Here is a 13,765-nt window from a genome sequence, read left to right on the forward strand (position 1 = left end):
AATCATAGGCACAGATTCCCTGATGTCTAATGAAGCAGGGGTGTGGGGGGCTCATTCATCTCACAGACTCTCCTCAATAGAGCTCAAACCGCACTGGGAGGCTTTGGAACAAAATCAGTTCAATGACATACTTCATTTCCAGTTACAGACTACAACCTCACCTGTCACTACATCTTTCTGTAAATCACGGAGTATTCATCAGAGGCAGATGGAAAATGACTGGAATAGGGAGCAAACAGTGCCAGCAGAGTTGAGGATGTGGTGCCCTCCCACAAGACGACTGCCTAAGGCAGCCGGGAGCAGTAACTACCTCAGACATCTGACTTCACTCCAGCTGTTTGGGTCATCACCCCAAAACTGACTACCTTGTTCTGCCCCTACCCAACGTCTGCCCTTTACAGTCTCAAAGAGGCATCAGATCCTTAAACAGTTTATCCCACACCACTTAAATACAAGCAGTTCTGGAGGCTACGAGCAGTTACCATGATCAATTTGAAACAGGCACTTGTTCAGAACTTCTCTAGATTTTAAACTAGGCTTAATTTATGCCAAGACAAACTGCTCATCTGGACTTTTTTTCTTCTAAAGCAAAGAAAGATAAAACAGACAATAAGAAGCTAAAAGATCCTGTCAAATACTGCATGCTATACCACATTTTTTTAATTTTGACAACAGCTGTCACACTCTGCATAGGTCTGTACATCAAATAAAACTCCTCTTTCTCCAAAAACAGGCAACAGCGTATGTAAAACCTAGGAGTGGAAGAAGGAAGAAAATGAAAAGTTTAGATTATCCCTAACCAGACCGCTCTTTAGACTTAGTCATGAATGTAGGTGGGAAGTTACTTTCATTTAAGTAAACAAAAGACTGCTTACAATCACTTACATAGGCTTCACTTAGTTCATGCACAAGTAAGAAGGGGGGGAGGGTGGAAGAGGTCACTTTGCACATCTGCTTTTAAGGAACAAGTCATTGTTTTTACAAATGAATACACTTATTTTCTGGACATTAAAGAGCATCATACATGCTCATCTACCAATATTTCTTTTAGTATAACTCAACTAAGTGTTTTGCTCCCTTGACCTATGCATGACAAACTGATCTTTAACGCATTTCTCTAACTCCACATAGCATAAAGCATCACATTTTACCATCTGACATATTCATAACAAATTTCATCAGTTCATAAAACTGAGACAGCTGTTTTTTCTCAACTGCCATCTCTGCCCAAAACTTACAAGTCAGCCCCGTACTCTTTCTGGCTTGGGTCTGAATAGAGTCTGCAACTGGAATCTAGCCAACTCCAAATCCAGTTCCTTCCTTCCTGCACTGGCTACGAAATGCCCAGAGGAGAAAGAGCAAATCACTTTTGCCACAGAAAGATCTGCTCACCCTTTAACAAAGTATTATTTTACGATTGTTCTCTCTGTGCTGAGAGATTTCCACTAGGTAAAGCCTTAACATAAACCAGTCTCCTCCAAGGAGTTTAAGGTGCAAACTAGCAATATATGATCAGAGGCCAATTCCTGAATTGAATTTAAAGTCACATTGCACATAATAAACGAGGAGAGTATGCTGAGCTTGACTTAGACCCTGCTAATCACTTAAACCCTAGCTTTGCTTACAAAGGTAACTGTACTTTATATTTTGTTGTCTTCCTGCATCCTTACATGGAAGGGCATTCGCTATATTACACCAGCCTCTGCATGCTGGAAACTCAAAACTTGCAATAAAACTAGATATATAGCACTCAAGTATTGCAGCTGGAAGCGTGATTGTGCAACCAAAGAGATAAGGCAGGGCTGAGCCAGCAATGTAACAGCAGTATTTTGTGCTCAAACATTGAAAGTAAGGCACAAAAGTCTAAAGTTAAGGCTCTTTTGCTCTGACAGCAGCAGACTGTGAAAATACTGCAAAAAATGGCTTATTTATCTCTCAAAGGCAAAAGGAGGAACGTATTTAGAGCTTTTGGAAAAGCTCTGTCAAAGTCTTTAAAAGGGTGCAGGGGCTCACTACCAAAAAGGGTTATTTAAGAAATACTTTTGGAATTGTGGAAAAAAATTGCAGTGTACATCCCTGTTGTGGTGTAACCCGGCAGGCAGCTCAACATCACACAGCCGGTTCCTCACTCCCTCTGCCCCCAGTGGGATGGGAGAGAGAATAGAGGGGGAAAAAAAAAGTAAAATTCATGGGTTGAGATAAAGACAGTTTAATAGGACAGAGAAGGAAGGGGAAATAATAATAATGATAAAAGAATATACAAAGCAAGTGATGCACAATGCAATCACTCACCACCCACCGACCGATGCCCAGCCAGTTCCTGAAGCAGCGGTCACCGCCCCCCGGCCAACTCCCCCTCAGTTTATATACCAAGCATGACATCCCATGGTATGGAATAGCCCTTTGGCCAGTTTGGGTCAGCTGTCCCGGCTGTGCCCCCTCCCAGCTTCTCGCTGGCAGGGCATGGGAAGCTGAAAAGTCCTTGACTTAGTGTAAGCACTGCTCAGCAACAACTAAAACATCGGTGTGTTATCAACATTATTCTCACCCTAAATCCAAAACACAGCACTGTACCAGCTACTAGGAAGAAAATTAACTCTATCCCAGCCGAAACCAGGACAACCCATAAAAACAAAGGAGTAGCTTGCAATCTCTACCCTGGCAGCTTCAGCAAGATGTCTTACCTAAGAAAAGAATCTCACCGTTGTCAGTAAGACTACAGCATTGCAGCTTCCATAGACACTGCCCATGGAAGCACATTTCTGTAGCCTCTAGGAATGCCAGTACCATCCCAAGAGCAGCTGGCTTGCCAGAGGTGTTTAAAGGCATCTCTCTGTTTTAGACTTTTCATCAGTCCAGTGAAGACCAGCTAAAGACAAAAGGGGAGCAAAAAACCATGCAAGACTCATCCATTTGGCTATTGCCAAATTTCCTTCTCCAGATTTAGCTCTGATGGAAGAAGTTACTCAGCTGTTCACGTCAGCCAAAGGTTGCCGCCTCATAGATCTGCCCTAAGACCAACTTGTTCCATTTGCCTCATTTGCTGGTAGTTTTTTGGCAAAAACCACTGAGGTACTCACAGCCCATTTAATGAAATCTTCTGGCAGAATCAGATTAGGGAACACTCTTATGAAGAAGTCCTCTGTCTCCACAGCTGTTCTACCAACCGGAGAGGGTACAGACCTGCAGCAAGCCACTGTAACCTCTCCCATCACACACATGGTTCTGGAGTAGGACTTCTGCCCACAGCCTATGACAAAAGGCCACACGCTAAACTCATGAATTCAAATCTCACTCCTTGATGTACCAGAAAAACTATTCCAGCAAATTTTAAGATCCAGAAAATAATTCAAAGTAGGTCTTACACATCTGTTAGCAGAAAGGTTAGGACAACCACAAGATAATGAATCCTACCTAGTCTGAAAGATTCCTCCCTCTCCAATGCCAAAACGATTTTTGAACCCAAGCATTGAGTTTCACAGCTACTTGCTCTCAAAGGTTACGCATGGACAGGAGGAAAGCAAGTTGGAAGTACGGCAACATTTTGGTTTATTAGTCAATGTTCCATAAAAAACACAGTCATCTGTGAGATACAGAACCCTGTCACAGGATGTGCAGTGAAGCAGGAACCGTACAGCTCTTAGTATCTTTCAACAGCTCGATCTTTCCTATGAAAGAAGGACATACACACACTACTCCTGTTTCAAAGGCTACAACTCCACCATTACTAAATCAGACATCATCAATCAAAATAAAGTCATGCTGTTGCACATGAAGAAATACAGCTGTGCTTATATCAAAGTTTCAGCCCATTAACTTCTGTGTCTAGACTAAACAGTTCTTTCACTCTTCCTAAAGGCACGTGCTAGAGAGTTTGCACATTTGGTCTCCAGTTTATTTGTAATACACAAGAGGAGATTTAAGCTGTTGTACGCTTCAATTTGTTTAGTTTACTTTCATACAGTGACTAATCGTCTTCACAGTCAGTACCACTTTGTCTTCATCCATGACATTCACGTGCCTTAAGAGGATACACCTCATAAGCTTGAACCCTACCTGTTTGTTTAGGCATTACTAAAGCCATCCAGTTTGAAGAATAAAATTGTTTCATGACAGTTTATGAACTTACTGGATTCTAAAATAAAGACAGCATACATATTTGTGGGTGAAGAGTAATTTGAAAGCCTACTAAACGCATCACTACAGTTGAATATGAAGATTGTCTTCCAAAAGTGTTTATCAGAGAGAGACTATGCCAACACTTCTCCTTTGTCCTCAATTCCTTGAATGTAAAGAGGAAAAAGGAGAATTTTGCAACAACGGGGATCAGTTGACATTACAATACTCAAGGAGAAGACCATAATGCTTCTTGGCCTTCTCCTTTTTAACTTACTATGTGCCAGCTATCTCCAACTTTTCTTGCCTGTCCCCATTCCTTTGGGGAGGCAGCGTAGTAAACTGACATTTTAAGTTAATATTTGTCTCGCTGTGCAACTGGCTGCTTTTGTCTGTTTAATACAGTTAATTGCTACTCAGTAATGTAGCTATATCATAGTTAATATAAGCAATAAATATGACAGATGAACATTAGGTCTCTATTGCCAAACACTTCATAAGGGCACATGTGGCCTTTGTACCATTCCCTAGCATACACAGGGAGCCTTCTGCTACATTAGATTAGGAACAGTCCCACATCTAGTTCATCCTCCTTGAAGCATGCCAGTTTTATCTACAGTGAGGTCAGGATACACAGTCCTAAGTCCAATATTAAAGATGATATTGTTAAATGGGGGGGGGAGGAACAACCCACCTAAAGTAAATCACTTCCAGAAGCCCAAAAGAGGACTTGCTTACTTTCCCTCCCTACAGGAGAAACAAATTGCTATTGATAGAAGCATGCCTAATAGGTCCTTCAGCTATCGGCACCTTCATATCATGCCTAATCAAATTGAGCTCATCTCAAAACCACTTTGCTTTTAATACAAACTCTTCAGCGTTGTAGATGTCTCTATCCATTTTCACAACTGCTGTTTATAATAGCTTTCATCCAGATGACATTTCTGTTGTGAAACAGAGGGAAGCTTTTAGCTGAATTATTCTTTCTTCACCATGAGCTAATAACTGCCGCTACTATGAAGCTGCACACTTCTGACTGACCTCACAGGACTTCATATTGTAGCCTTGGAAGAACTGAACAAAACTCAGCACAAAAAAGCTGATACTTGCTATTTTTAGGAACAGAAGTTACACTAATCAGAACAAGTAAGAGCTACATCTAGACAATGCAAGTCCAGTGTCACCTTGTTCACATATCACTCATAACCCAATCATATTAAAACACCGTGTCCTCCTGCCACACGGCCCCTCAGTAACAAGTTTTCAAAGACTGAATGCTTATATTACAACTGTTGAAGGTTCGCTGTGTGAAGATTTCCTACCAGGACTGTCTTCTTGTATCTTAAGCTCTATTAACTCTAGCCAACAAGTGCTGTTTGTGGGAAGGGCAGTAGAAAGATGTTTATTTTTATAGAGTCAGTCAAACCCAAAGACAGGTTACTCTCACTGCTGAACTCCCAGCACCACGATGCCTACTCGGACTCTAAGAAAACCCCACGAAGAGCTTACTGCCTGCCACCCTTCCCCTCCCCCAGTCTTTGTTCGGTTTTAAATCGCATAGCCAGAAGTGCACCCATTATATAGTCATCAACAGTACACAGAGATCCAGTGAGAGAGTACTTGCACAGGAGGTCATATTACAAGGCTAAATGTATGAGTCGTCACAGAAGGGGCACATCTGGTCATCCAGAGAGGATGCACAATGGTGTACCGCAAGCTGAAGAGCTGGGACAGCACTGCTCCAGCTATTCCCCTGCCCTCAAAGCACACTAATCTGCTGCTTTGGAAGCCCCTACTGCTCTTGACTGTACTATTTGCTTAATATGAAGACCGAGACCTATTCTAGGCCACCGAGTAATAGGATTAAAACGGTCTAATCCCAGATGTTACTTACAGTTTGCCAGAGAAGTTACTTTGGGGGACCAATTTGTATGTGAATGACGCTATGATCTCAAGACCCAGTACTAACGTGCATAAAGCTACACCAGTAGACATCTAAAAAATATGAGGCAAAAGTAAGGGAGGCATAAAATTCTGAACTGCGTCTTGTCAAGAGGGAAACAAGTCACCTAAAAGAAAAGCAGGACCCCTTCAACACAGTATTAGCATATGCAGGTGATAAAAGTGAAAAATGCAAGGACACCATTTAGTGATGTATTTATAAAACAAACAAAATGAGAAGCTTTGCCTTGCAAGCCTTTCTGGAAGTGGGCATGCTCTCTATGCCAGCATCCCCGTTCCTGTCCCTCAAGGCTTAAGCTTGTGACAAGTCACATGCGAGCTTTTCAGTGGTGACCTTGGGCCACAGTGAGAACAAACATAAGGATATTTGTTGATAAAAGGAAAAGCGTCCTCGACACAAATGAGATTTAGGCTATCGAACAGTACAAACAGAACAGGATTTGACAGCACAAAGTACACCTGGAAACCAACTAGAGTTTCTGCTTCAAGCTGGAAGCTCGGACTGAATCCTCCTCTACTTCGCTTGCCTTGCTGACCACAGGACAAACAAGCCACAGGTATGACAGTGCAGAATAACCAAACACAACCCTAGATGACATCACGAAAAGCACTTCTACTAAGCATGAGGTAAGACTGCAACTGTACAACATGCTAGAGGAATCTCCTTTGGAAGGTTTCATACCCATACTCATCACAGATACTCAAGACAAATTCAGAACCAAAACATGTGCAGACAATACCAAGAGGAAAAACGACACAAGACAATGGCTGGTTCGGCCTACCTAAACAGCTGTTGCCTACAGACATGTCTATAGTATTTTGCAAACGGTTGTACAACTTCTCTGCTGGCGCTCTGAACTAATAAACCTTACCTTCAGCAAGGCATGTTGGCTCAGGCTCAGTGCCATACTACGCTCACACAGCTTCTCATTAGCTTAGAGTACAGGAAAAGAAGGTTTCATCTTCTCAAAGTGTCAAGTTGATACGTGCTATCACTACTGAGGAATAAGGACTAAGCAAGTTAGAGAGCAGCATTAACTCCATAATAAAAGAGTATAAAACGGCCATAATTTAGTTTGAACTGGATAATAAAAAGTTCCTGACTTCTTAGGAAAAACCTGTTCTCAAGCAACCTCATAATCAGTTGAAAAACAACCTGCTATTAAGATGGAGTGTGAAATAGCTTAAGCAAGATGCTGCTTTCAGCAACAAAAAACAAATCTTAGTAGCCTAGAAAGCAATTTCTAGTTTTATACGCATATTTTTTAAGTAGAGTCAAGTGGACTTTCACAGTATCTATTCATTTATAAATTTCAGCTGAAAGTGGAAAACCACGCATCCCTGATTCTGCCAAGATAGGGAAGGAGCAGCTCTTTGGTTCTACAAGGGAAGTGCATCAGTGAAAGGCAACAGTGTCTTACATTTCTCAGCCTTGTTTACTCAGAGTAAACAGTCTGCGTCCCATATTTTAAGAAAAAAAAAATTAAGTCTTCCACTTCTACATATGTGACCTACTGCCTCTACGTGCCAAAGGGATTACAGTTTAACTTCCAGAATGCACTCAGTTTCCTTTTTATAATAAGCACTAAACATGCAGATGTTTGGTGCTCTGATTTGCTTCAACAAATAGAGATTTTAGCTTTAGAGTTTGAAGTTTCTGCTCTCTGATTTTACGTCAGTATCAAGATGCTGTGAATAAAGACTACAGCTGGATACAAATCTGCACTTTGAGAAAGTCAAAAGTACTCCAAGAAATAGGATAGTCACGGAGAACCAACTTGGGTACGTTTTCTTTCTTAGCTTAAATGAAGCAAAACCTTTGCTCTATCCAGCCACACGCAAGCTTTCACTGAAAAAAAATCTATGAACCTTTCCTCAAATATAACCCTTTCTACTATTTTTTTCTACATTGTAGTTAATGTTCTATTCAGACACAATACTTCTGGTGGTTGATTAATCTACTTGCAAGCTCTGAACTGGCACTGATCACATATTCCCAACATGCAGCATATAAGATCCATCATAAACTAAGCACAAGACATAAAGGTCTCCAAGAAGTCACTGTCAATATCAAAAAAATAAATCAGTTTCTCCAGAACAGCAGCCTTCCAGCTATGACTGTTGAAGCAAATGATTCTCAGAGAGAATCATGACCTTCAACGTATTTAACGGGTGGCTACCATTATTCGCTATCGACGCTCCTTTAAATGAAGCCTAAAGTACATTTTTAAATAAGGCTCAAAAGCAGAACCCGAGTCATCTGAGCAGTTTCACCAATATATCTACACCATATAATGCAGAAAATTACAGAATCATTAAACAAAGCTTCATCTTGATATCAAACAGCAAATCCGTGTAAGTACAACATAAGTCCCCAGTTTAATGCCATCGCCTGGATGACCCTCCCCTCCCTCTGCCTTCAGTCCATAAACAGAAGCAAACAGCTATCAAGGACAAGCAGAGACACCATATTGCCTCTGCACTTGTCAACACTGCTGGAAAACTGCATCAGCTTCTTCCTGAACTGCACAGCAAGAGACTAACAAAAGAGTTCTGTGAAAAGCCAAACAGGTAAGTTAAAAACTGGAAATGTGCTTAAAAGTAGGAAATACTTCAGGAACTTTATTTAGCTCATGAAGGGGGCAGTGATTAAGGAGCAACTTTGATCCGTCAGAGAAAGCCTGTATGAGAAACAAGAGTCTAAAATGGCGGTACCTTCAGATTAACACAAAAAGACACGTTTCAAATCTAAATTTGCCCCAAGTATAAGTGGTCCATCAATCACAACAACTTCCCAAGTTACTGTAGAATTTATCACTGTAAACATAGATGAGAATTTTACTCTATTTTTTCAAAAGGTTAAATTTAAGCTGGACTACAGCCTGTTTATTCGAGGATGTCCAATGGTCCACATTAAACAAAGCTCGCGTAGCAGTTCACAGTGGCTCCTTTGGGCACTGCAGCCTGTAAGTTAACAGATTAATTTATTTTAATTGTTGACTATGGAAAATTTATGCATAAAAACGCTGACTGATTTCAAAGTGACCCCTGTAACAACACTGAGCGACAGCCCTTAGTTTTGTCTAGTTATACAAAAAAATTGATTAGATTTGCAAAACCCATTAAGTCTATAAGACAGAGTCTTCCTCAGCTGAAGATGCACCAGGCTGCACCTCCTTGCTCATTTAAAGTAGCTAATGGAAGTCTTTGGTTAGTAAGAAATATTACACTTGCATGCACACACCTATTAGAAACCCCATCCAAAACTCCTTAGAATTGGTTGCAATACACCACACTGAAAGCATCTAGTGTCAGGTACAAAACCCTTTCATCGCTAGATAACTCAGCCACTGACTAAAACCTATGCTTCTTTGGTATTCCTCCTTCAACTTACATCATTTTAATCAAGTGACTTTTCCGAGAAGTTAAAGCTGCCCATCGACATCATGCAGTCCCAAAGGAAGAGAGATTTAACGGCACCAGGCCACTGACACCTGCCTTCAGCAAAAGCTACCTCACACAGCCAGGGACCAGCACACAAAACAAAGCCATGCTGGCCCGAATGCCATTATGCCAGAATAAATTCTTCAGAGTGGAGTTCAAAGCTGGAGGAAAAAGGGGTACTGGGAAGAAGGGGACAGGACATACACCCCAAGACACTAACCAGATACCAGACAAGTCAAATGAAAGCTACTGACAAACAACGTACTAATACCCTGACACTCTATTCAGGTACTTGCTACTGTATTCAGTATCTCCTTCAAAACTCCCTCCAGCCCCATGTTCCAAGAATATTTATAACGAGCCATTTCTTTGACAGGACTTCAAACAAAGCTTCCTCCCCTCCAAAAAAAAAAAATTAGAATGAGTATTTCTGCTTCACCAAGAAATCTATAGCCTTTTGTGAACAGATGATGCTACAAGCAGATGTACACAAGCAGATTCCACAAGCAGCTTCACAATCAAGCAGATGATCTCTTCTTCACCAGCCATCTTGACCTGTCTGGCTTGATTTACATAAACTGTTTTTATTCACTACAACATTGATTATGTAAAGCTCCACAAAACCTTAACCAAACACGTGCTGCCACATCACTGACAGAAAACGCGTAACGGACTACTGGGAGAAGGTTATTAGAAACATATTTGCTGCAATGACTGACTTCAAATGCCTTGGCTTTACCCTCTGATCACATTAATGCACAGACAAGCAATCACAACTACTGCGAGACAATACAGGAACATGTTCTGGTGGGAGAACTACCTACTGCCAAAAGAACGCCTTCCTCTTGATTTAAAGGTCAAGCGTACAACAACCCCACTTTAATACTGCTAAGACAGAGTAAGAGCAAAATATAAAGGGAAAGTTTTGTCATCTTAAAAACAGGACTCTCAGCAGTTTGCCAGGTATGCCGATTCCTTTGTTCGTCATCCTTTTCACCGCCTAAAAGTCTCACAGCTCAAGACAGAAGTTATTCATCAACATCACAATTAATGTTGGTTTGTTTTTTTTTTTTTTTAAACCACACGGTGTCTCAAAACAACTTTTTTTTTTTTTTAAATCTAGCTGTGAGGTCACTCTTATCAATTTTAATCAGGCAGTTGTAACAAGAGCTGCAATGCTACGCTTCTGCCAGTTCACAGCTCTCAATTTCACTATGGGGAGGAGAGCAGATTTACATTGTCTTATTTAAATGGAACTCCAGATTACAAGATTTTAATACAAAACAGGTATTAAGAATTTTTTTTTTTTTTTAAAGAATACTGAACAGATGCTTAAGCTGCTCCAAGAGTTCCTAGTCACAAATGTTGAGTCACCAAAGGGAGAGAGATGTTTGTATTATTTACGGCACTACATCCAACATTTAAGACATACATCTCTGATAGGAAATGCAGTAATCAACTCCTAAAGTGTCAAATGGATCTTAAAACCCCAATCTTCAGTCCAAAAATGGAAAACACAGTTACTGAAGTCATGGCATTTCCTGGACTGCTTCCATCACGTCTACTTATTTCTACATCACATCCACCAAGCACATTGTGTCAGTAAGCTGTGACAGCCAGTGCCCTATTGTTTCAGTGTAGCCTATGGACACATACTGACCAGAGAGATTCAGCTGCCCGTTTGCAGACTTCTTGTTCCTAATTGTACTACAAGGGCAAGAGGATTTGTTTGCTTTTTTAGTACATGTAACACCCAGAAGATATAACCTCAGCAGTTTTAGAGAACAGCTGATACTCAAATAAAAACTCAGCTCAGTCATACGAAGTTTATTTAAATTTTATTGGCATGTTTCAACACACAGCAGTGAAGATCAAGACCTCTGGCAGAACCGATAAGCTGAGATCAATGCATTTCCCTATTAAAGGAAAAGCACACCAGACTTTGCTAGGTTAAGACCAGAGCCAAAACATTTCATACTTCTGTACTTTCAACTGCTGCTAAAAATAGTAAAGCAAGAGAAAGGAAAATGCTTCCAGCTGTGCACAAAAAGCCTCTGCAGCACAACATCAATTTATGCACTCTAATTTAATTAAAGATTCAACACTATACTATGACTTTATTGTTAGAGACGGTGTTGCACAGCTGAGGCTACCCTCCATTTCCACAACTGAAACAGTAAGAACGTTTCTTTATTAAATTTAGTTTGATATGGATATTTCTCCCAAATCAAGTTACTCGACTTGAATTCGAGTCTTTCAAGTGCCAGCTACGCCACGTTCATGGTAATAGCTGTTATTTTATTCCATGGTAACTCTATCTCGACCTAGTCTCATGATAAGAAACATTTAGCATCCCTTAAGGAAAAAAGGGTACACCACTGGACACACAAGTACCCAGTCTTGACAGCTCTTTTTATCTGCCCCCAGAAGATTCAAACAGTTATTCTGCAGAGGTGAACACAGTTCTTTATGAAATGACCTGACCAAAACAAAACAGAACAATCCCTAACAAACCAGAGTAAGGTTTTCTACGACCTTGCAGCAAATATGTAACAGATTCTGGGGGAGGCTGAGTAACGCAGCAAGGCTGTAACTGTTCTGCTTCACGGCTGGCTTGAAACCTTTCTAGTGTATTTATCACTAAAAATTATTCCATTAGCCATATGTTTCTACATATTAAACTAACAAAATTAAGCATCTCTTATAAGGTTCACAAGGGCTCTCAGCAAGCACGGCTTAGACGCTTCTCCCTCATCTGCTTCTACGGTGTTCAGGAGAAAGGCTTCAAGCGTTAACAGCAGGGCAAGAACATAATACCAAGCGGATTACTTTCAGATCCGTATCAAGCTGAGAAAATAAACATTTCCACTACGAATCTGAATATAAGCGCTTCATCCTCCTCCTCCTCCCCCCCCCCCCCCCGCCGCCTCTCCTCCTAATTCCAAAGTCATCTCCCCTGCAATCTGCACGGAGGACGCCGTCTCTCGGAGCCAGGGGAGAAACCGCCAGGGAGAGCTCAGCGAGCGGCCGCGGCGAAGGAGCGCGCCTCGCTAGCACCTGCGAGAGGACGGGGGGCCGGGGGGGGGGTCCCCCCGCGGCCTCTCCCGCCAACTCCCCGCCCCGCGCGAAGTTTCTCTCCCGCCCGCCGCGCCGACCCCGCAGGCCCCGCGGTCGCGGTGCCCGACAGACAGCCCGCCGCCGGCCCGCCCGCCCTCCCTCCCCTCCTCCCCCTCCCGAACCGCCGGAGCCGCGGCGGGAGCAGGGCCGAGCCGCGCTCTCCCCGCGGGGAAAGCCGCTGGCGGCGGGGACAGGCGGCCGCCCCCACGCAGCGGGGCGAGGCGCGAGCGGGACCCCAACGGCCGCCCCGCGCGCCGGGGCGGGGGAAAGGCGGGAAGCGGCGCGCGCCCCCCCCCGCCTTCGCCCCCGCCGGGGGTCTCGCGCCTCCGAGCGTTACCTCAGCGCGGAGACGCGGCCGGCGCCGAGGGGAGGGGGCGCCCCCCCGCCGCTCCCCCCGCCCCGGGACGGGCCCCCGCCGCCGCCGCCGCCGCGCTCCCCCCGGCGCCCCTCCACAGCGCTCACCCCAGCACCACCAGCTCCCCGTACTTGACGGGCTCCTTGTTAGGCGCGCAGTGCTCCTCCTGGCTGGGGGAAAACATGGGGCCGCCGCGAAGTCACCCGCCGCTACAGTCCCATCCGCCGCGGGGGCGAGTCCCGAGCGGGCTCCGCGCTGCGCCCCGCACTGAGCCGGCGGCCGCCCGACAACGGCCACTACACCCGGGGGGGCGGGGAGGAGCGCCGAGGGGGCCGTACCAACTCGCCGCGGCAGGGGGCGGGAGGAGCAAAGCGGCGGCGCGCCCCCCCCCCCCGCCCACGCGTGGCTCCGCCCCCCCCTCTCCCATTCACCGCCTGCGGAGGGGGCGCGCCCGCCGGGGGCGGGGCTCGGCGCCGCTGCGCTCCGCCCCCTTCTTCGCACCCTCACCCCCCCCTTCACCGCCCGCAAGTGGTACGGCCTCGCCGTGTTATGTAAACATAGAGTAAAGGGGACGGGGCCGCTCTTAAAGGGGCCGCGCTCCGGCGGGCGCAGCGGGGGGGGGGGGCAGGGGGCGGGGCCGGACGGCACGCGCCCGGGGGGTGGGGCTCTGGATCACCGAGGGGTCCTGACCTCTGCCTGCCCGCGGAGGGGGGGGGTGTTGTTCTAGGTCACCTGACCGGTGGGGGCGCGTCCTGGGTTCCAGATCCCCTG

The 13,765-nt window shown here is 44.5% G+C and overlaps 1 protein-coding gene across 2 annotated transcripts in view; it reads right to left on the reverse strand.

Moving 5' to 3' along the window:
- The window catches only part of PELI2 (pellino E3 ubiquitin protein ligase family member 2), a 75,778-nt gene extending 62,521 nt beyond the window's left edge, over nucleotides 1-13,257 (reverse strand). Inside the window, exon 1 of one of the 2 annotated variants that reach the window (XM_076345694.1) lies at nucleotides 13,126-13,257. In XM_076345694.1, the coding sequence (XP_076201809.1) occupies nucleotides 13,126-13,178 (53 nt within the window). In that variant the 5' untranslated portion in view covers nucleotides 13,179-13,257. Of the gene's footprint in view, nucleotides 1-13,101 lie in introns of both variants that reach the window. The other variant, XM_076345693.1, reaches the window with a different exon arrangement.
- Between the last annotated feature and the right edge of the window lie 508 nt (nucleotides 13,258-13,765).

This window comes from Aptenodytes patagonicus, chromosome 7, assembly GCF_965638725.1.
Source record: "Aptenodytes patagonicus chromosome 7, bAptPat1.pri.cur, whole genome shotgun sequence".
NCBI classification, from domain to species: Eukaryota; Metazoa; Chordata; class Aves; order Sphenisciformes; family Spheniscidae; genus Aptenodytes; species Aptenodytes patagonicus.